Here is a 20674-nt window from a genome sequence, read left to right as displayed (position 1 = left end):
ATGAGTAGAACGAGCTGCATACTGTGAGAACGGTTGAGATAGACCTCTAATGCAGTCTGATAGTGAAGGCTGGGGCCAGGTAGTTTCTGAGGGATGGTACTTCACACTTTGTTGCTGGTGCATGTGACAAATTTTATGTCAAAGAGGCCACTGTTTGGTTCACTCTCATGCCTCACAGGCATCTGTTTTCAGCAAAAAAGCTTGCAGGTAGACTGACAAAGGTAGTGACTAGCTGGTGAAATAGTGGCGCATTTAGCAGCTGAAGAGACTAATATTGTCTGTAAAGCCAGCAGGAGAGGGAGTAATGGATTTACATTCATCAGGGGGGACTCAAACATGTTAACAAATACATGTTAATGTTGCTCTGTACCTGCTGGATGTGTAAATCAGCAACTGTCAGCTGGAGAGTTAGCTGTGTAATCTTGAAACATGATGCTGCCGTGGATGTTGATTACAGCTTTTTTCTGCTGGTGTCAAGTAGACAATAAATCAGTTGTATGAGGTATGAAGCTGGAGTCCGGAGGTGACTGAACACAGGGGGACCCAGCTGGCCTGGCTCCGTCCAGCGTTCAGAAATCTGTCTATCTGCACCTCTAAAGCTCACTAAAGCTACACTTGTGTTGTACTATCAGCTACTCTAAGCTGGAGTTTGTGTGAAGTCTTCAGGATAAAATGACGACATCGAGCCTTATTTGACTGACAGCAGATTTACTGGTCCTGAAGCAGCTGAAGAGGGAAGGATGATAGTGCTTGGCCACAGAAAAGGTTGGATCTGTTAGGCTTCCACCTGACCAACCAAAGAAGGGCAGACGTCTTGCTGAAGAGGAAGAGCTCCACCAGCAAGCTCCACCTGTTGGAGTGGAGACAGTAAACCTGCTTTATCCCATTTTCTATTTGTCTAAGTAGTGAACAGCTGTTTATGATGCTATGATGCAGATTTTTACAACTCTGGAAAGATGTTGAGGTGTTCCTGCCAGATGGCACTGCATTTTTTTGTCATTTGCATTCATACCTCTGTTGTGTCAGCATCAGGATCTCATTGAAATGAATGAAAAGGCACCTTTTTGACACTATTATGAGGCTGACCTGTACTGAAGATTGTACACAGCTGCTGTGTACACTATTGAAGGTACTTGTGCACCATCCGTCAGTGCAACTGTGTGGCCCTTTGGTTTGGTTTACAGAGGTGGGGGTGAACAAGGTAGCACTGATCCACTGTGTTGTTCCATCAGCTCTCTCTCTCCTCTCGGCAGCTCCTGGTGAGAGGACAACACATGTGACCATCAAAGAAGTTCTTATTGGATTGTCAAACAGCGTTTACCACTCAAACTAAACACTAACCTCTGAACAGCAGACCTATAATGAAATGAACTTCATTTGTTGACAATGAATAAAAACAAACTCTTGCAGCCAACCAGATGGCTCCTTCCATTTCAGCCAATCACGTTAGCATAGATTCAAGGGTGTCATTTAATGTGATAACATAGAGTCACATCAGTGCAGCCTGCAATTATGAATTAGAACACAAAGAGACTGAATGTCGTCTGGTAGCTGCCCTCCACAGGTCAGTGACAACTCTCCTTTCAGGCATGATTTGAGGTATGAAGTGACTGATGTTTCATTTAACACTTCACATCAGCCTTCAACTTAGCTAATGCTGATACACAACCAAGGACGATTCATTAGCTAACTAACTCAGCAAGTATTGATACCTCAAACATATTCAGTGATGCTGACGGTTGTCACTGAGCAGCTACCGGACAGGTAGATGTAACGCCATAGATGCTATGCAGTAGTGTCATCTGACACGTTCAGGTAGTAGAAAATTTCTGACCTTTGTTCTGCTTTTGGCTGTTCGAACAAAGGAAATGCCAAAACTTACAACAGGGAAGAACAGTCCACAGCTGAGAAGCTGTTTTCTAATAGTGCATAGCCTATCATGTATATGGATAAACAATCACTTTATCACGCCCTCGAATTTACACCTGCATGACTGGCTGAAACACAAGGAGCCATCTGATTGGCTGCAGAAAATTCCCCGTTGAAAAAAAATGTATCTGTGCAGAATCAAGCCACATCAGGGGAGTCTGAAAACCCACACACACAAACGCAGTGACATTCACACAGGACTTCAGAAATGCAGGTTGAACAATTTGTGTATAAATGTAACAACATCCAAAAACGTTTCAAAATTTTAAGTACAAATCTAATAATGTTTTATATGTGGATATGTTTTACATTAACTATTACTGAAAAATATTCATGTGTATAAATCCTGAAATGCATATGTGAATCTTTCTGTGCATATTCATTCATACTGAGACTGATCTGACTCCAACTTCAATCCACAGAGAATTAGACAAGAAGCAGCAGCAAAGCATAAACATAAATTGTGAAAGCATGCAGGCGGCACAGAGACATTCAGGAACAGATAAGCTTATGTAACATTAACGGTACTTTCAGCTGACTCTCATGTCGCTGTTGGAAGCAGTCAATAGTTTCAGGATTAATGAGTCTTCCTCAAGATGTTCAACAAATATTCTGATGTTAAGCTTCTCCTCTCAGATAAACCTGGACAGTGATCAGCATTTTACTGACCAAGTGAGTGAAACAGCTTGTGAATGATTGGTGCAGAGCACAGATCACTGTGGTATTGCTAATGCTAGGCACGATGAACACTGGTTTTAGACGTGGCCAGGCGCCACTTCATACTGCTTTGCCTTTATTCATTTGTAATCCATTGTTGTCATGAGGGATTTGTGAAAGAATTGTTCTCTGGAAGCTTTTCTCTGTGTGTGTTTCCTGTAATAAGGAAACGAGCTTTCTGCCCATCACTGGGAGCTGCCTTCTCCCCATTTGGCTGGTCAGTCAAGAGTCATTATCAATTAAGACTCCTGCTTGATTGGACTCTGGCTAATGGGGTGAGTGAGAGGTTTTTGTCTCCCTCCTCCTGAAGAGGAAAACGAGGCGTGGTCGCAGTGTCTGAGCCTCTTTGTGTGCGTTGGTTTGAGATGTTTGACTTGTTTCTGTGCTGTGGACACGGGGAGTTTGGTAAGTCGCTGTCAAAGCAGAGGATCACCCATTGGCTTTGCGACGGCACATCATAAGCCTTTGTGCTGGCAGGCGCGGTCCCTCCCACAGTGATTCATGTGCAGTTTACACTGAGTCCTGTGGCTCTGACTGCCATGTTCAGCAGGATGCGTGGAGGAGATCTGACGTGAAGGTTTTGCCTGTCTGTCCACAGGATCCGCCCTCCTCTCTGCCTCTCTGTGAGTGACTGACTGCTTTCAGGGGTGACCTTCACATTCCATGCTGCAAAGCATTTACACTTGTCACTCTCCCCTTCATTCAAGAGAACATACATTTACCATTTTTACCTCAAAATAAGTGCAGATTGCCTGGGCTGCAGTATGTCTTTGATATAAAGGTGATGCATTGTAGTGTTTTCATCTGCTTTCACTATTTCACTATTTTTGCCTTCAAGTCTTACTGTCAAATAGCTGCAGAGGCATGTTCTCATACCTAAACAAGCTTGATTGCCAGTGACTCCAAAAACAGCATATGACCAGTGCTAGGTGTACTGCACCTTCATTGTCAAATGGTTGATGTTGTAAAATGATGTAAAATGACGCTGTTGGCTTTGATTTAGGTCGAACCTTCGTTGTATTGGACTTTCGTTGTCACATGGTTAACATTGTGGAGCAGTCGCATTTTCCTGTGGTTTAAGCACCAAAGCTACTGGGTTAATTTTAGGAAGAGATCATGGATTGGGTAAAAAACGCTACTGTTAGGTATGTTACATAAGTATGTAAGTTAAAAGACAGTCAGCGTTGACATGGGACATTAACAGCGGTCTCCTGGGTGAAAGTTCTGTGTTTGTTTGAGCTTGTTTGAGCCGTCCATCCACTGCATACTACAAATGTCTTCCAGCATCTTAATTAGTGGATGGTAAAGACAGTATATGTGACTTGTGGGCTTTCATTCTTCACCTTTGGAACATGTCTGATAAGAATGAGAGTAAGTGGATGACTGAGTGGATGAAAAGCCAATGAGGCCACTCACACCCAACCCAACCATCCTAAAGTCACGGTCACATTCCATTTCTCGAGTATGCACTCCATTACCTGTCACCCCATACATTTTGTTGAACAGGAACGTAATGTGACCATGCCTTTGAACAAGCACAGGGGCTGTGATTTCCTCTTCATCTACTCCACCACCACCTGCTATCACGTGAGTTCTGTTCTGTACAGCTCTAGAAACCTTAACCTTAGAATTTCTTAGCAGAGTACACATGGCCAGTAGCATAAATGCTACGTTTCTGTATAAAATTTACTGAGCAACTTATCATACACTTATTTCACCACTATGATCGTAGGCTGCAGAACGATTCATCTTCATCTACACGTGTCCTGTGAATTTTCCATGTCTCTTCCAGCTGAAGATGTCCACACAGGACACATAATAACATTTCTCCACAACAAGACAGCAGCACAGGAGCTGAGGATGACAACATGATTCACCTCCAGATGCACTGTGGCAAATCTCTGCAGTTGAAAAAAGATTTAAGCTGAAAGACAAAGCACTGCTTCCCTCTACTGGATGTTTATGTGTTAGAGACAAAAGGAGATGAGGATCTGTATACACCGCATATGAAACTAAAGAGATGGTTTTAAGAATGCTCTTAAACTTCGACTTAGTTTGTATTCAGAAGCCTTAAGTAACTTTAAGCTTCCGGTTTTTAAGCAGTCCAGTTGAATGCAGTGACTCCTAAACTCCTAAATTGCCCAAAATCCCTCAAGGAATGAATCAGCCCTCAGCAGATAACACTCAGCACAGCTCTCTGCACACCTTGTCATGATCTATCCGTCATCATTCATTGTATCCGACATTATTCTAAAGCCGTCAATATGTTGAAACACACGAGGAAACCTTATACACAATATTTCTCCGACTATTTCTGCGTCACACTTCCTAAGACTATGCTTATACCTTTGACATAAATAAGACACAAATCTACTCTGAGCGGGTTTTCAATGCCAGCTCAGAATCCCTTTGATAACCAAGTCTACAATTTAGGGGCCAATTAAATTCAGCTTCACTGATTTGAAACTAACAGAAGATTGAAAGACTGAGACTGAACCTTTCCTCAGTGTGAGTACGGGTGAAGGCTCTTGTCTCATTAGGGACCAGGTCCCAGAGGGACAGAACCTTCTTGTGTTTGTGCCAGATTACTTTCTTTGTTCCTGCCACAATGGCTCAAATTGGTGTAATGAGCTACAAACATGAATCTCAGCCCAATTACTGGAAATTATGTTCAAGTGTTTCCCAAGAAATACAAACCCAAACGGCCAGATGGCGGTGCTGTAATCAAGCCCCAAAGATTCAGTTTTGGAAAGGCCACAACATTCTCACAGCACGAGTATGATTGACTTGAAATTAGACACACAGGTCCAGCTCAATGATGGATTTTCTGCCATTGTGACTTTCCTTGTAAGAGAGTAATAAGACTAAAACTTCTCAGATTCTGACCTCATCCACCCTACAGCATCACAGGAAACGATTGGTCAAAAACATGGCCGCCATCAGCCAATAAACTTTGTAAGGGGCAGGGTTTAGCAGGAACATGTCCATGACTGAAAACGCGCACCTGAAAGCTGATGATTTTTTTTTTAGTTTCATAAACACACATTACGAATGACTACGTCTACTCCACACACTGATCCTACCAACTATCATCACACCACAGTGTTACAGTTCAGATTTTATTACAAAAGACAGGAAGAGTTATCATGACCCTCAATTTTCACTCCAGTAATGTAATCACACCCCCCAAAAAGCAGAACACCCCCCACACTTTCAGTTCGAAACGCTGCCTCCTGCCTGCCTCTGCCTCCTCCACAGAGCTCCCCGGGTCACTATCAGGCAGGCACACAGCAGCCATCACATTACACAGAGCAGTTTATGGCAGCTACTAAACTTCCTTCAGGAGGGAAAAGACAAGGCCAGGCTCGCACTCAGTATCCTCAGTCCTGTGTTTGCATCCCAGCTCTTCCTCTCATGTGTCTGAACTAAGGCCTCATCCTCTGCTGTGCAGTGTCAACATCCACATTCAGCTGACTTCTTTTCACTTTAACAGGAGTCAGCAACACCTTCAGACATGTCAGAACTCGGCTCTGTTCGAGTTGAATGAAAGACAGGGTTTCTCACAGATCACGGCCTTCTGTTCTTAAACCTAAAGCTTGACCTCATCCTCAAACACAAATGATCTTTCTGCCATTAGTCAGTATGAGAATGAAGTCCCCCGGCCGAACAAGCCTGTTTTAAAATGTCACAGGACACAAGAAATAGGAACAGGATCAGAATCCCTCTTCAAGTGACAGATGCATTTTCTTTTTCTTTTACAGACTAAGAATAAAACCTCATTCCAACAGTTGTGCATCAGTTTTTAACTCTTTAGAGTGCACTCACAACAACTGAGAAGTGACGTTTCTCACATAAAAAGTCAAATATACTTCAATATTTTATACAGTAACTTTCCACCTCCAAGCTGTTGAGTGCACTATTATAACAAGACAGCTATATTTGATGGAGAGCACTGTACAGCATTACATTATGTAGACAGACTCGGGCTGTCCTCATGACCGAAGCTCAGTGTACAAGCTGCTGGACTCAGCTCAACTGGTACAAACAAAACGATGCGAGCCACGAGCAAGCTGGAGAAAAAAAAACTAAATCCATGAAACCTACACGATGTCTTAGACAAAAAAAAGAACTTTTACTAACTCAGAATGCAAATTAACAGCTTTGTAAAAATAAACATACGACATTGTTTATGAGACAATTAAATTACAAACAGAGGATATCATTGAACATGGAGGAGCATACGCTGACATTTACCTAGAGCATTTTACTGCCAAAACACAGTAGAATAATATATTATGGTGAGAATGACTAAGATTCAGCTTGTCACTCAAGACTGTCACCCCCCCACCCAGTCCACCCCGGAGCCCCACAGTCCTCTGTTGTCATGGAAACCAAGTGACACCCAAGTGCTAAGGTCTACTGCTGGCCTTCTTTCTTCTCTCCCTCTGACGAGCCCGAGCTGCTGCTGCCGCTGCCGCCACTGCTGCTGTCCCGCTCTGCTGCCATCTGCAGGACGGAAGGACGCGTTAGAGGTGAGTAACGGGCACGGCTCACTTTACAGGTCAGCAATATCTTTACGTTTGTTCAACAACAATCTCTCAGGAGGAACCGTGTAATTCAGTACTTTCTGTAAGTACTAAAATAAGGACAGGCTTCAAATTGGTACATTTCCAATTCATTCATTACAAATAATTAGAGTAACCCAGAATCTTTTGCCAAGCGAAACAAGGCTGAACGTTCAATAACGTCAATGTCTACAGACAAGTAGAATAAATAAACAGACTTGAAAGAACTCCAGAAAAACAGAAACAGAAGGAAGAAAAATAATTCGAGACCATTTTCAAAATCGATCAATTTCTCAAAACTCCCAAACTTTCCCCAGTTACACTTCATAAATTGTGCGGATTAGCTGATTTTCTGTCAATATTTACACAATATTTTACAGTGCGTGGCTTTAAACAGAGCAGGTCTTTCCCTTGTAATGTAGCACCAAATGACTTGGTTCTTTCCAGCAAACTTCTTCACAAATCATTAGGAAATGACAGACCCTTTAAAAAGCTCCATCAATATCCAACTTAACAGACAGGATGAATATATATACTCATACATGTCAGAACTGAATTGATTTGCATGTTTCCTTCCATCAACTATGCTAATAGCCAGTTCCTCATTTGCTCTACTGCTTTTGTACCATACGTCCTTGGTCTTCTTAAGAGCATCCTTTCTGTCTTCGTCCTACTTCAACTGACATCTCACTGTGGTACTGAGATGTGTAACACTGTGTGTTACAACTTAATTAGAAAATGCCACTTGAGTACTGCCAAGTTGGATAAGTGCCACTTTTCAATTAGATTTGGTATAACAGCAAACAGATGGTGTCTTGACAACCGAAGCTTCGAGGAAACACGGTCATCTTCTATTTAACAAACACTACAAGTGTTATTTGTGAGACAGATGCTAAGGAACATCTCAACCATGACCTAACAATTTCTTGATTAGCATAGTTTGCAGCGGTCACGTTTTCACAGTGTGCATGCATGTTCTTACCTTCTTGTAGGCCATTTCGAAGAGTTTCAGTGATGCCTGCTGCAGGGTGGTGGCGGCCTGTTTGATGTTCTCGCCTGTTTCTGAGTCTTTGTTGGCCAGAAGATCTCTGACCTTTGTGATTTCCTCCTTCAGCTTGGTGCACTGTGAGTGGACAGATTATAACAGACATAAAGCTGGTTTACAACGAATGACCTGAGTGGTACAAACTGCAGGATCACAACAGGATCATCATCATCACGGTTCAAACAGAGCACAGCAGACAGTGTTGTATTACGCTTCCTATACTCTCAGACAGCAACAGAACAGGTTTCTACAAATTATCTCTGAGCAAACTAAAAATTAAGATAAGTTTTACCTCATCAGCAGGAAGCTGGTCCTTGAACTCCTCCATCTTGGATTCTGTGTCATGGATGATGCCCTCAGCCATGTTGACGGCCTCCACGCGGTCCTGTGCACGATAAAATGAGCATTAGAGGGTGTCAATAGTGTGGCGTTGCAGTCCTCACAGACAGAAACACAATTAAATGTGCAGAAATTCAACTCAGAAATCCAAGACTAATCAATTCAAATGCAGAGGATCTTTATTTTGGTGTTATTCCACTTGTGCTTCACATCTTTACCTTCTTCCTCCTGTCCTCTTCTGCGTACTTCTCAGCATTCTTGATCATGTTCTCGATGTCGTCTTTACTGAGACCTCCTGACGACTGGATCACAACTGAAGAGTGCAGAGAGATGAGAGGACGCTCATCACACAGCAGTTTTATATCTGCTCATTAAAACTCGTGATAAACCAGTCAAAAGAAGGTAGAGAACACGTGGAGCTAAATTGCCAACAATGCTGCTCCAAAACCAATTACATTCATAAACCTTTGAAATTAAAGCCAAACATTCAGTGTTTGTTTACTGGAACAACATTTTGTTGCCAAGCTTATTGACTATTCTACAAGAAAGCACAAAACTGTTCAGTCCTTGGTGGTTTTAGCTACATGCATAAACATTAGCATCAACAATTCCTTCCTTCTTACTGAAGGCTGAAATATCAAGAGTGAACAAAGCGATCTGATAGGACATGAAGTTATACTCAGCAATCACGCAAACAGAACACTTGTTTATGTCACTTGTGCTGAATAAAGGACACTCACTCTGCTGTTCTCGGCCTGTGCCTTTGTCCTTAGCGGAGACGTGGACGATGCCGTTGGCATCAATGTCGAAGGTGACCTCGATCTGAGGAACGCCGCGGGGGGCGGGGGGGATTCCCACCAGAGTGAACTGACCCAGCACCTTGTTGTCCAACGCCATCTCCCTCTCCCCCTGACACACCTTGATCTCTACCTGAGTCTGTCCATCAGCTGCTGTGGAGAACACCTGGAGGGAAGCAGATAAAAGGTGCTTCAGGCATATTTACACCAACATTTAACACCCATCAACATATTTCTATGACAGTCTATAAGAAACATCAACTGCACTGCTGATTTATGTACCTGGCTCTTCTTGGTGGGAATTGTGGTGTTCCTGTTGATAAGTTTGGTGAAGACTCCACCCAGGGTCTCAATACCCAGAGAGAGCGGTGTTACATCCAACAGCAGCACATCAGTGACATCACCGGCCAAAACACCACCCTGGATGGCTGCGCCGATGGCAACAGCTTCATCAGGGTTGACAGACTTGCTGGGAGCGCGACCGAACAAGTCCTGAACTGTTTGCTGAACCTGCAGAGACAAACACTGAGGGTTATACTTCTGGTCTGCTGATGCTCTTTGGGTTTTGTTTTTTGTGCAGAGCAATAATAATTATTATCTGTACAACAATTTCAAAAATAAAAAGGTCTGTGCCACACGGAAAGAAGAACATTTACAACAGGAAGGGTGAGATAAACTAGTGACTGGGAGAACAAATTTTACAAAAAAAAGGCCAAAGCCAACAATTCCTATTTCAATGACATATAAAAGGAAAAATGCTCAAGTTTTATGGCTGCATGTCAAAACTGCACTTTCTTGCAGGCACACGATAGAAAACAAAATACAAATGTCATATTGCTGGAAGCAACAATTGAATGTTTTTCTTCATAACTGACAGAGCTACACACAAGTATGTTAAAAGTTACTCAAGTTCTATCAGTGTTGCATAGGCGTTTCACAAAAATATTATCCACACTACTTGTAATACCACCTTTAGCCAGCAGATGTCACAGTCTTCACACACTAACTGCATTATGTCATTCTCCACAATGACATAAGGCAAAATTAGTGTGTGTTGTAACTGTTAAACGCGGCCAGAAAACCCTGTAATCAAGTTTCCAATATTTGGTTGTGTGTTTGTTAGCAGAATAATGTCACCTTGCCATCTGAACTCCTGCATCTTTACTCGATTTACATCAAGAACCATCCCTGACATTTTTGTAGCTGCATGTGATTTATGTCCCCCTTTTCATAACTAGACTACAATTTCTTTGGTCAGGCCTGTAGGCTCAGGGGTCATACTGTACCTTGGGCATACGGGTCATGCCTCCGACGAGCAGCACCTCTCCTATGTCTGCCTTGGATACCTCAGCGTCTTGCATGGCCTTCTGACAGGGGGCCACGGTGCGGCGGATCAGATCAGCCACAATACCTTCAAACTGAGCACGAGTCAGCTTCATGTTGAGATGTTTAGGACCAGAGGCATCCATGGTCAGGTAGGGAAGGTTGATGTCAGTCTGGAAGGGAGAATAAGCATCATGTGACCACGTCTTTCACCACTTCAAGTTACCAGGAACAAAATGTCTGATGAAGCACATCGTGCTGTCTATTGATACAGAAATCAACCCACCCTTCCTTTCACAAATATTTGCACAAAGAATCATCCTCAACATATGAAACAGTTCAGTAGCTTGTATGGCCCTGTACTAGGCCTGTCCTGATGTCAGTATGAGGACAGTCCACTCTCACTGGGCCGAGTCCTGCAGCAGTCAGCTGCAGCAGACTCTAAAACAGAACCTGCTGCAACGAAGTACAACACAGGACCTTCTCTACCAGCACTGTAACACTGAGCCAGACACACACACACAGTCTGGACAGCTGACTGAGAGCTGGACTGTGAACAACACACAGTGCCAAAGGGTTTTTGGTGACTGTATGTTCTGACAGAGTCTGGTTTGGGATATCATTTCTATTTTCTATCTGAACTAAGTTCGAATCTTAGCTGGTCATAAATGTAAGTTTGACGAAGCTTCAGGGCATGCTGTGTACCTGCAGTGAAGAGGACAGCTCACACTTGGCCTTCTCAGCAGCCTCTCGGACTCTCTGAAGAGCCATGCTGTCTTTCATCAGATCCACACCGGACTGAAAACACAAGACAGAACACTCATGAAAGGCTGAAAATGGAGACCGAGCTACAGGTGACAGGTGCATCTAAAGACAGAGGCTTGAACTACTTACCTCTCTCTTGAACTCCTTGACAATATGTTTGAGGAGATGCTGGTCAAAGTCCTCTCCTCCCAGGAAGGTGTCGCCATTGGTGGACTTGACCTCAAAAACTCCCTTCTGGATTTCCAGGACTGAGATATCAAATGTACCTCCACCCAGATCATACACAGCAATACTGGAAACAGACACAGATCAAGTTAATAACAGAGGCACATTCCCATTCAGTGTTTCCCTCAGCAGAACCACTTCATATGCTGCCTGTTTCCATGTTTCACAACCGATCGTACTGTCTGTAGCAGTGGGGGTGCTCGTCCGTCTCTACTCACATCTTGTCCTGGGTTTTGTCCAGTCCGTAGGCCAGGGCAGCAGCTGTTGGCTCATTGATCACACGCAGGACGTTCAGACCAGCTATCTGACCAGCATCTTTGGTAGCCTGGAAGTCACAGAAAGACATCAAACATTAGGGAATGTCGCGAGGTGCTGGCCATCTAATGTTTTGTCCACGCTACTAGTAAAGTTAGAGAAGTTACCAGATCAGAAGTGACTGCTTATTCTTTAACACTTCTCTACAACAAACAGCTAATGCAGGTTCTCACCAACTTTGAGACTACAACATATATTACCAAAATAATAAGATTCAGTTCAAACACACTCAGTCACGTGGGTTTGACAAATGACAAATCAAAAACTGCTGGTATGAAAGTTCCACAGTCCGATTTAAGTAACACAGCTGATACGACACATATCAGTTTCCATTATCATCACCACTGACTGATGATTTGTTTTTATTTACAGTTATATGTAAAAATAAATCCCAAACATCCCATCCTTTAAATGCTCCAATCAGAACTTTCATGCCAGGTTAGAGTGGTTGCACTTTGCCCTCGTTAGCTAACAACCTCTGAAGCTACGATGAGCGACAGCTACGTCTCTACTTGCCTAAAGTTTTGATGGAGCCTCGGGTGGTGGCCGAGAGCTGTGGCACGGGGGTGTGTGTGTGTGTGTGTGTGTGTGTGTGTGTGTGTGTGTGTGTGTACCTGTCTCTGAGAGTCGTTGAAGTAAGCTGGTACAGTGACCACAGCATTCTTCACTTTGGTTCCCAGGTAGCTCTCTGAAACACAAATACCCAAACATTACCAAAACTCATGCACACATATGGATTAAGTGAAATGTCAAAGGAACACGAGCAGCATTGATCGAGTGCAGCTGTAGTCATACCTGCAGTTTCCTTCATCTTCATCAGGACGAAGGCTCCAGCCTGGCTGGGGGAGTACATTTTCCCGTGAGCCTCCACCCAAGCATCACCATTAGATGCACGCACAATCTTGTAGGGGACGTTCTTCCTGTGAATGAAGCAAATTTAAATTCAGATCTCAAACACTTACTTCATGTTTTTTGATAGTTATCTGGGCAGAAGTTTGCAGTAGGATCTGCAATTAAATTTTGGTGCAGAATCTATGGCAGGAAAGTGACCCTGAAGGAGGTCTCGAAGTGCACAACGCTTCCTCTTATACAAAACTGAAAAGCGTGAAATGAATCTCTGTTTTCCAGGAATCAATTCACACACTTTTGAAGTGAGCACATGCAAATACAGAACATTTTGAATAACGAGGCCAAAGATGCACTCACAGGTCTTTCTGGACCTCGGCGTCATCATAGCGACGTCCGATCAGCCTCTTGGTGGCATACAGTGTGTTCTGAGGGTTGGTCACAGCCTGGCGTTTAGCGGGCATGCCCACCAGACGCTCCCCTTCAGCTGTGAAGGCGATGACTGAAGGAGTCGTCCTCGCTCCCTCTGCGTTCTCCAACACCTGAGAAGCAAAGAGAAATCCTTTACTTGCTTCATGCCTTTCAAACTGGAGGTATCAGCATTCATCTGCCCTGACTGATGGACTATTTGAATGTCTTCTTTACTCCAAGTTATGAAAAAGCTGCCTCTTAAATGATTAAATAAATCCCCTCATGCTACAAACATCTGAATGAAACTTAATAGAAAATTACCAAAGTTCGATGAGAATGTTCATAATGTCAATAAAGATCATGTCACGACTTGTTTGGACAAACATTCTCCAAGCACCTCAGTTTGCCACAAAACAAATACGGTGGGTGTCGGGATTCAGTTACATTGAAAGTGATGTTTAGACACAGCATGAGGGTAAACAAACTAAACTGAAAGACACCATGACAAACAAAGATAGTGTCACTCCAGGTGCCACAAATTAAGGGGGGAGGGCAGCATTCTAGCCATATTACAAAACATTTTTTTGTCAATGGAACATACTGTCATGTATGTATTTATGATTAGGAAGTACACTGGATTGGAGGAATCTGTACCCAAAACTGCAAGAAATCAGTAATCATGGAAAAACTACACACAGACTTCTATAAGCCAACAATTGTTGTTTGCATATATTTAATACCTGAGGCAACAACTGTCTTGGTAGATGTGGCCTTAAAATGACCACAGGCTTTAAGGTTGGTGGAACAGGTTTTACAAATGTTAACAGCTCATCAGGAGCAATAACCATTCACACGCACACCAATGGCACAGCATCAGAGGCAATCTGGGGTTCAGTATCTTGGCAAAGGACACTTGGGTAGATTACAGGGACAAGGGATCAATTTCGTGGTTGTCCACTTCTGATTAGTGAACAACCACTCTAACCCCAGCCATTGTCTGATTGGAGGAAAAAAAAAATATAAACAGAAATAACATAAATGGTCAGACAGAGCCCCCACAATCCAACGGCAGAAAGGTCTGGGTGGAGGGAGTATCAAAAAGCTATTTAACCATCTGACAACCAGTTCTGATGAAATATATTGGCTCCTTATCAGTAAACATTTAACTTTCAGGTTAAACATACTGTGTCTGTTCATCCTCACCTTGGCCTGTTTTCCCTCCATGACTGCAACACATGAGTTAGTGGTTCCCAGGTCGATGCCAATGACTGCACCTTTGACAGCTTCTGACCTACAGAACACAGCATATACACACTTATTATTATACATGTATCAGACAAGTTTTACTATAATGTTTCAACAGTCAACATAAATAATCTGTACTTCATCTTCTGCAGATGTATTAATACATCGCAACAAAAAATGTACTATTTGGCACTCTAATGACAAAGTACCTATGTGAGAAACTATCATTAAAAATCACAAATGTGGATTGGAACTCAAATTTATCATACAGTATTTAAGTTGGTACATATCATCTACCCTCTGACTCTACTACTAGTCATCATCTTCCAAATTTCTCCATTTTTACAGAACACAGTACACTGTCTTAGGTTTTGAGCTGATACTCACGCATAGTCCCTCCTGGACAGAGCTCTGAGAGCATCTGGTTTGAAGCCACTCCAGCATGCCTGTGAATGCATCACAAAACAGATAAACAGTTGTTACCAAACTCTGGCTTTAATCAATAACCTAAGACAACATGAATACTTATTCATAAAATTCTGTAACTTTCAACATGACATTACAATAACAGTTATCCTTAAGACCTCTATTAGAGAAGATATACACCTTTAACTCTGAGGGTGGAACAATGCTGAAAGGCAGCTTTGACACCAACGGAAGTCTGTCAACGCAAATACGACAACATGACATTATACTAATCATTTATGTTAAGAATTTGTTCGAGACACTAAATCTTCAGTTTACAATATGTTACAAACGTGTTCATTAAACTTTGGAAGGACGTGAGAAATGTTGCAGCATGTGACACCTCATTGAAGGTCACCGATTCACTCATCCGCTACAGTCTGAAACTGTGAGCCACTATCTCACAAAACATGCCGACTTAAATCGAGTAACTAAGATATTAATATAATTGTCATTTAAACGCAACGCAGGTACTGTGACATGACAGGACGTAACGTAAAATGTAGGCTGTTAGCTTAGCCACAAGGACCTGGTATCACTCCAGCATTATAAACGCGAACTCGTGACTGTAAGCAAAAATGAACAGATACTGGTGACGTTGTTTTCCGCAACAACACTGAATTTTCGTGTTAATCGTTCAAGTTAAATAACACAGGGCCGTTCTTGAAAGCAAATCATAAATGACATCTTGCTAGTCACGAATAAACCGGCCTCAAGCGAACTCGATTAGCATGCTAAACTAGCCGGCTGGTGGTCGAATCTCAAAACCATGCTCCACAACAGCACATGAAAAATTACTTTTGTGGATATGTTTGAAACTCACCTTCTTGATTAAAGAGGACACATTTCGTGTGCAGTTCCTTGTCGGGAGAGTCCTTGAAACGCTTCTAGCGACACTCAACATTTTCACAACTCGGCTAATAGGCTAGCTAAATTTAATAAAACGTCCGCAGCGTTTATAATGTGGAAACTGACTCTGAAACTGTTGAACAGCCAAGAAAAGCTAAAAGATGCAAACTGTCCGGATGTCTTTAGACGTCTGGTCGGCGTGCCCTGGATGAAGCTAGTGCTCAGGTCCAGCAGGACTACTTCTTATCGGACAGCAACGGCAAAGGAACTGCGGAGCGACTTCTGGAATTATCCAACACATGTTGCGCCATGCACCGTTGAAGGGCCTTTAATTCGGTTGCCCATTTACCGCCTGAAAAATTTTTAACAGTTAAGAAATGTTACAGATTTGTTTAGAAATCAATATATGCATTTTATTGATAATATGATATAAATATAGCATTGAATGTTTTTTTAAATAGGAACTAAGCACGTTTTTGCTACTTTTTCCTTTTTTGCGATCATGAACAGAGTCGGGCAGATATACGTAGTGGGCATGTGAAGGTCATGATGTAACAAGGGGTACGCAGATTTTCACGTGTATTACATCAGGGATGCTGAATGAACGTGCAGCTGTAACATGAAACATGACGACTGTTGTTTATGAAGAATATTTTATGTTCAAATATCTCTACAATAATGCTTATTAGCATCTATACACATCTGAGAAATCTAGATTTAAACATGGTAAGGTGCAACTTTAATTCAAACTGGGAGCAGCCTTTTTCCATTGCCTTCAACACAACACAGAATGTTGACACTGGACAAATGCAGTTTGCCAACCAAATGAAACAGCATAAGGATTCATAATTGGAGAAGAAAATCCATACAGATATTTAGACTGTATTTCAGGAATAACAAATGTCAGGTTGGTTTCTTTACATACTCAATCTTCATTCATTCATTCAGTCTGAATTTAGTTTGCTGGAGAAATCATTTATCATGATGCCAAGATTACATTATGGAAAATACAAATATACAGAGTGAATATTTTTCAGAGGCCATCAGTATTAGTACTGTATTGGAGGAAGCCCCTTCTGAAACTAGGCCTGCAACAATTTTATTTATCACTTTATCTGTAGTAGTTGTTTTCTCAAAGAATCCTTAGGTCTTGGCAAAATGTCACAAAATAATGAGAAATACCGCACAGTCCCTAAAGTCCAAGGTGAGGTCTTGTATTATGTGACCAAGCAAAGAATGGTGGACGCCCCCCTAGTGTCCTGGATTGTGAACTACCTGACTGGCAGACCACAGTACGTGCGCCTGCAACACTGTGTGTCAGACAGAGTGGTCAGCAACACTGGGGTCCCGCAGGGGACTGTCCTCTCTCCCTTCCTCTTCACCGTCTACACCAGGGACTTCAACTATTGCACAGAGACCTGCCATCTTCAGAAGTTTTCTGATGACTCTGTGATAGTTGGATGTATCAGTAAGGATGATGAGGATGAGTACAGGGCTGCTGTGGACAACTTTGTCACATGGTGTTAGCAGAACCATCTGCAACTACACGTGGCAAAGACTAAGGAACTGGTAGTGGACCTGAGGAGAACCAAGGCACTGGTGAACCCTGTTTCCATCCAGGGGGTCAGTGTGGACATTGTGAGGGATTACAAGTACCTGGGGGTACATATTGACAATAAACTGGACTGGGCAAAGAACACTGACGCTCTCTCCAGGAAGGGCCAGAGTCGTCTCTATTTTCTGAGGTGACTTAGGTCCTTCAACATCTGCCAGACTATGCTCAGGATGTTCTATGAGTCTGTGGTGGCTAGTGCTATTCTCTATGCTGTTGTGTGCAGGGGCAGCAGGCTGAGGATGGTGGACGCCAACAGACTCAGCAAACTGATCTGCAAGGCCAGTGACGTTGTGGGAATGGAGTGTGACTCTCTGGTGTCAGAGAGGAGGATGCTGACTAAGCTACGGACTATCTTGGACAACGCTTCACACCCACTTCATGATGTGCTGGTCGGGCACAAGAGTACTTTCAGTGAGAGACTCATCCCACCAAAAAGCAAGACTCAATGCCACAGGAAATCATTCCTGCCTGTGGCCATCAAACTGTACAACTCCTCCCTCTGAATGGCCAACTAGCACTAGAGAATGATTGGCATTTTGGTTTTTTTGGTTTAAAAATGACACAATATATTTTTTTTTTAATCAAAATAGTTGCCGGTTAACTTTCTGTCAATCAACTCATCAAATAACTGAGCAGTAGTTTCTCCACCCGCTCCACTCCATCACCACCACTGCATGAAGTCAATACATCATCATTTCTGAGACATTACAACAGCAACACTGATGTCTGTAAGAATACATTATATTTTAGAGGAGTCTGTGAAAAACCAAACTTAATGTTTTCCACTGGGTGGCAGTAGTGAATGGCTAGAAGTTAACATCTGCTTACATCAACCATGACAAATCCCTTGAGCAAGGCACCTAACCTCAAGCCTAACCTCTGGCTTCTTAGCAGTGTCTATGTCTAATATTGCAACAACTAACAACATTTATAGTCTACGTCCAGGTTAAATCTTGAAAATTCACTGGAGAGATTAATTTAATCCCTAACATGGAAGTGTACCTTTTTTCTGGATTTCATGAGCAACCAGAACAGAGAACCCATCAAAAATGTACTTTCCTTCTTTCAGAGGATAAATAACACAATATGTCCAAATTTAACGTTAATTTCGCAAACAAACAAACAAACAAACAAACAAACAGAGGCATATAACTGTGGGGTGATTTGACTCCTGTACAGACAGACAGTGGTCCTTACTCTCTCCATGCTCGCAGACTGTTCGTTCTCAGGGTGCTGCTTCTTCCTCAGGTTTCCACCATGTTCTCCATCTTTGCTGTGGCTCTGCTGCTGAGCTTGACTGCAGCTGATTCAAATCCTGACGAGTGTGTCAATCTCAACAAAACCCTCTCAGCTGAGGAGCTGCCCACGGTATGCTGCTTTCCACATATATTCTTTTTACTATATATAGGTTATTTTGGACATGCTGCAGACTACTGTGACACATAGCTGCTCAGCTAATCTCCTATTTATCAGTTGTACACTTTCAGTCCAGGTCCAAAATATTCTTCTTGTTTTAGCTCTCTGACCATGGAACCACTTTCTGCTGCATTCAGGGTCAGTATTTAGTGCTTCAAAATATTGACATTTATTTTCCATGAACAAATTAGGAACGAGTTGTCATAAATACGCCTATATGCCATAAACAGTCCGTCTAGTGTGACTGGTGTGCTAAAAATGTTGGCACTAAAAATGAATGCTTGCAGTAAACTAAGACTCAAGGTGAACACGGAGAAAACAGCCCTCCAGTCAAACTCTGAACACATCATTAAGCACAGTGAAGCTCAAACATTACAGTGAAGAAACAAAAAGCTAAGGCTGTTGTCTCATGGATTCTAATCAAAGTTATACAACACCGCTAAGCAAATCAGTTCCTGCAGTTTCTTCTTTTTCATGTAACTATGTCGTTACCTTCAGGACATGCCTATGAAGTAAATTTAGAACAAAGTATCACGGCAGTTTGGGATTCATGGGATTCATCTCTTTTTTCCATGACACTTGGCACGACTTTTAAACTAATGTATTTCTTATAGTTTATCAAATCATTCATTCATTCATCTTCTATACCCGTGTATCCCTTTCGGGGATGCGGGGGGCTGGAGCCTATCCCAGCTGGCAATGGGCAAGAGGCGGGGTACACCCTGAACCGGTTGCCAGCCGATTGCAGGGCAACATAGACAGACATACAGACAGACAACCATTCACACTCACACTCATGGACAATTTAGAGTCACCAATTAACCTAATGAGCATGTTTTTGGTCTGTGGGAGGAAGCCGGAGTGCCCGGAGAGAACCCACGCATGCACGGGAAGAACATGCAAACTTCACACAGAAAGGCCCCACCCGACCCGGGGATCGAACCAGATACCTCCTTGCTGTGAGGCACGCGCACTACCTGCTGCCCCTATCAAATCATACGATCAATAAAACAAAAACAAATCTGTATTGAGTATTATCTTTGTTCATGATCAATGTTACATCTCACACAATATAGCTTATCACTTAAAAATAAAATATATCAGGTCTACATGTGTCTCTCTCACCCCCTAAAAATAATGGATGATGAAGTGACCAATGACCAGAAGGTATCAGCCCGACAAAGGCTTGACACATTTACAAAGCAGGCATGGGCCTTTAACACTGTTAGCTCCACTGCTATACTATACAGCTTTATACTTGTTTTACGTCTTTTTTATCATTTGTTCCCATTGTGTACACTGAAGAAATGTTGTTACCCTGTGTAGTGAATATTATGTGTGGAGAATTCTATGCAGTATTGTCTGCAACAGTTAATATGTACATTCTCAGAAGAGTCATACTCTCATCCTTGCAGGTTTTCCCATTGCTATCTGACAGTATAGTCAAATCCACAACAAGCACACAGGAAGGCTGCTGTTGAGGTCGCGAATGATTCTTGACACTGTAGAGAGTGAGGGTTAGCGGTTTGCTGATGCAAGACTCCCACCATGATGTCCTTCAATGTAGGCTGGTGCAGCACAGGCCAGAATACAATTATCTTTCAACAGCAGAGATGTAAAGTCAGCATTTGTTTGTCTTAGATCATCGGGAAGTGGATCACACATGAAGTCTACATTTTGAGCAGCCATGACCACTTCAAACGGGCCTTGGAAAGCTTCAGCAGCTCGCACGTTGAATTCATCTCTTATGAGAACAACCAGACAATCAGTTTTACGCAGGTAGACATGAGGTAAGTATTGGTAAATA

The 20674-nt window shown here is 42.6% G+C and overlaps 1 protein-coding gene and 1 non-coding gene across 2 annotated transcripts; both read right to left on the bottom strand.

Moving 5' to 3' along the window:
- Positions 1–5751: 5751 nt before the first annotated feature.
- Positions 5752–16120, bottom strand: hspa9 (heat shock protein 9). The gene is made up of 16 exons (XM_076738885.1): positions 15811–16120; positions 14910–14968; positions 14481–14568; positions 13227–13408; positions 12816–12940; positions 12635–12708; positions 11924–12030; positions 11610–11772; positions 11421–11513; positions 10679–10888; positions 9675–9902; positions 9336–9558; positions 8814–8908; positions 8549–8641; positions 8194–8334; positions 5752–7152 (listed from the first exon to the last, which is right to left on the bottom strand). The coding sequence occupies exons 1-16, from the start codon at positions 15889–15891 to the stop codon at positions 7063–7065; spliced, it is 2052 nt and encodes a 683-aa protein (XP_076595000.1). The 5' UTR covers positions 15892–16120; the 3' UTR covers positions 5752–7062.
- LOC143326348 (small nucleolar RNA SNORA74) lies at positions 11062–11265 on the bottom strand. Its single transcript, XR_013077624.1, has one exon. It is a non-coding gene; the product is annotated as a small nucleolar RNA SNORA74 (small nucleolar RNA).
- Positions 16121–20674: the final 4554 nt, after the last annotated feature.

Source organism: Chaetodon auriga, chromosome 9 (assembly GCF_051107435.1).
Source record: "Chaetodon auriga isolate fChaAug3 chromosome 9, fChaAug3.hap1, whole genome shotgun sequence".
Classification (NCBI taxonomy): Eukaryota; Metazoa; Chordata; class Actinopteri; order Chaetodontiformes; family Chaetodontidae; genus Chaetodon; species Chaetodon auriga.
Note: the sequence above shows the minus strand (reverse complement) of the source record. Positions and strands in the feature narration are given on the sequence as shown.

What these genes read in the sequence shown, in the direction of transcription:
- hspa9 (XM_076738885.1), bottom strand. Translation starts at nt 15,891, where the DNA reads ATGTTGAGTGTCGCTAGAAGCGTTTCAAGGACTCTCCCGACAAGGAAC. An exon ending in GCCGAGGTCCAGAAAGACCT is followed by an intron (nt 12,941 to 13,226) that starts GTGAGTGCATCT and finishes CTTCATTCACAG; the next exon opens with GAAGAACGTCCCCTACAAGA. An exon ending in CACAGGCCGAGAACAGCAGA is followed by an intron (nt 8,909 to 9,335) that starts GTGAGTGTCCTT and finishes TGCACTCTTCAG; the next exon opens with TTGTGATCCAGTCGTCAGGA.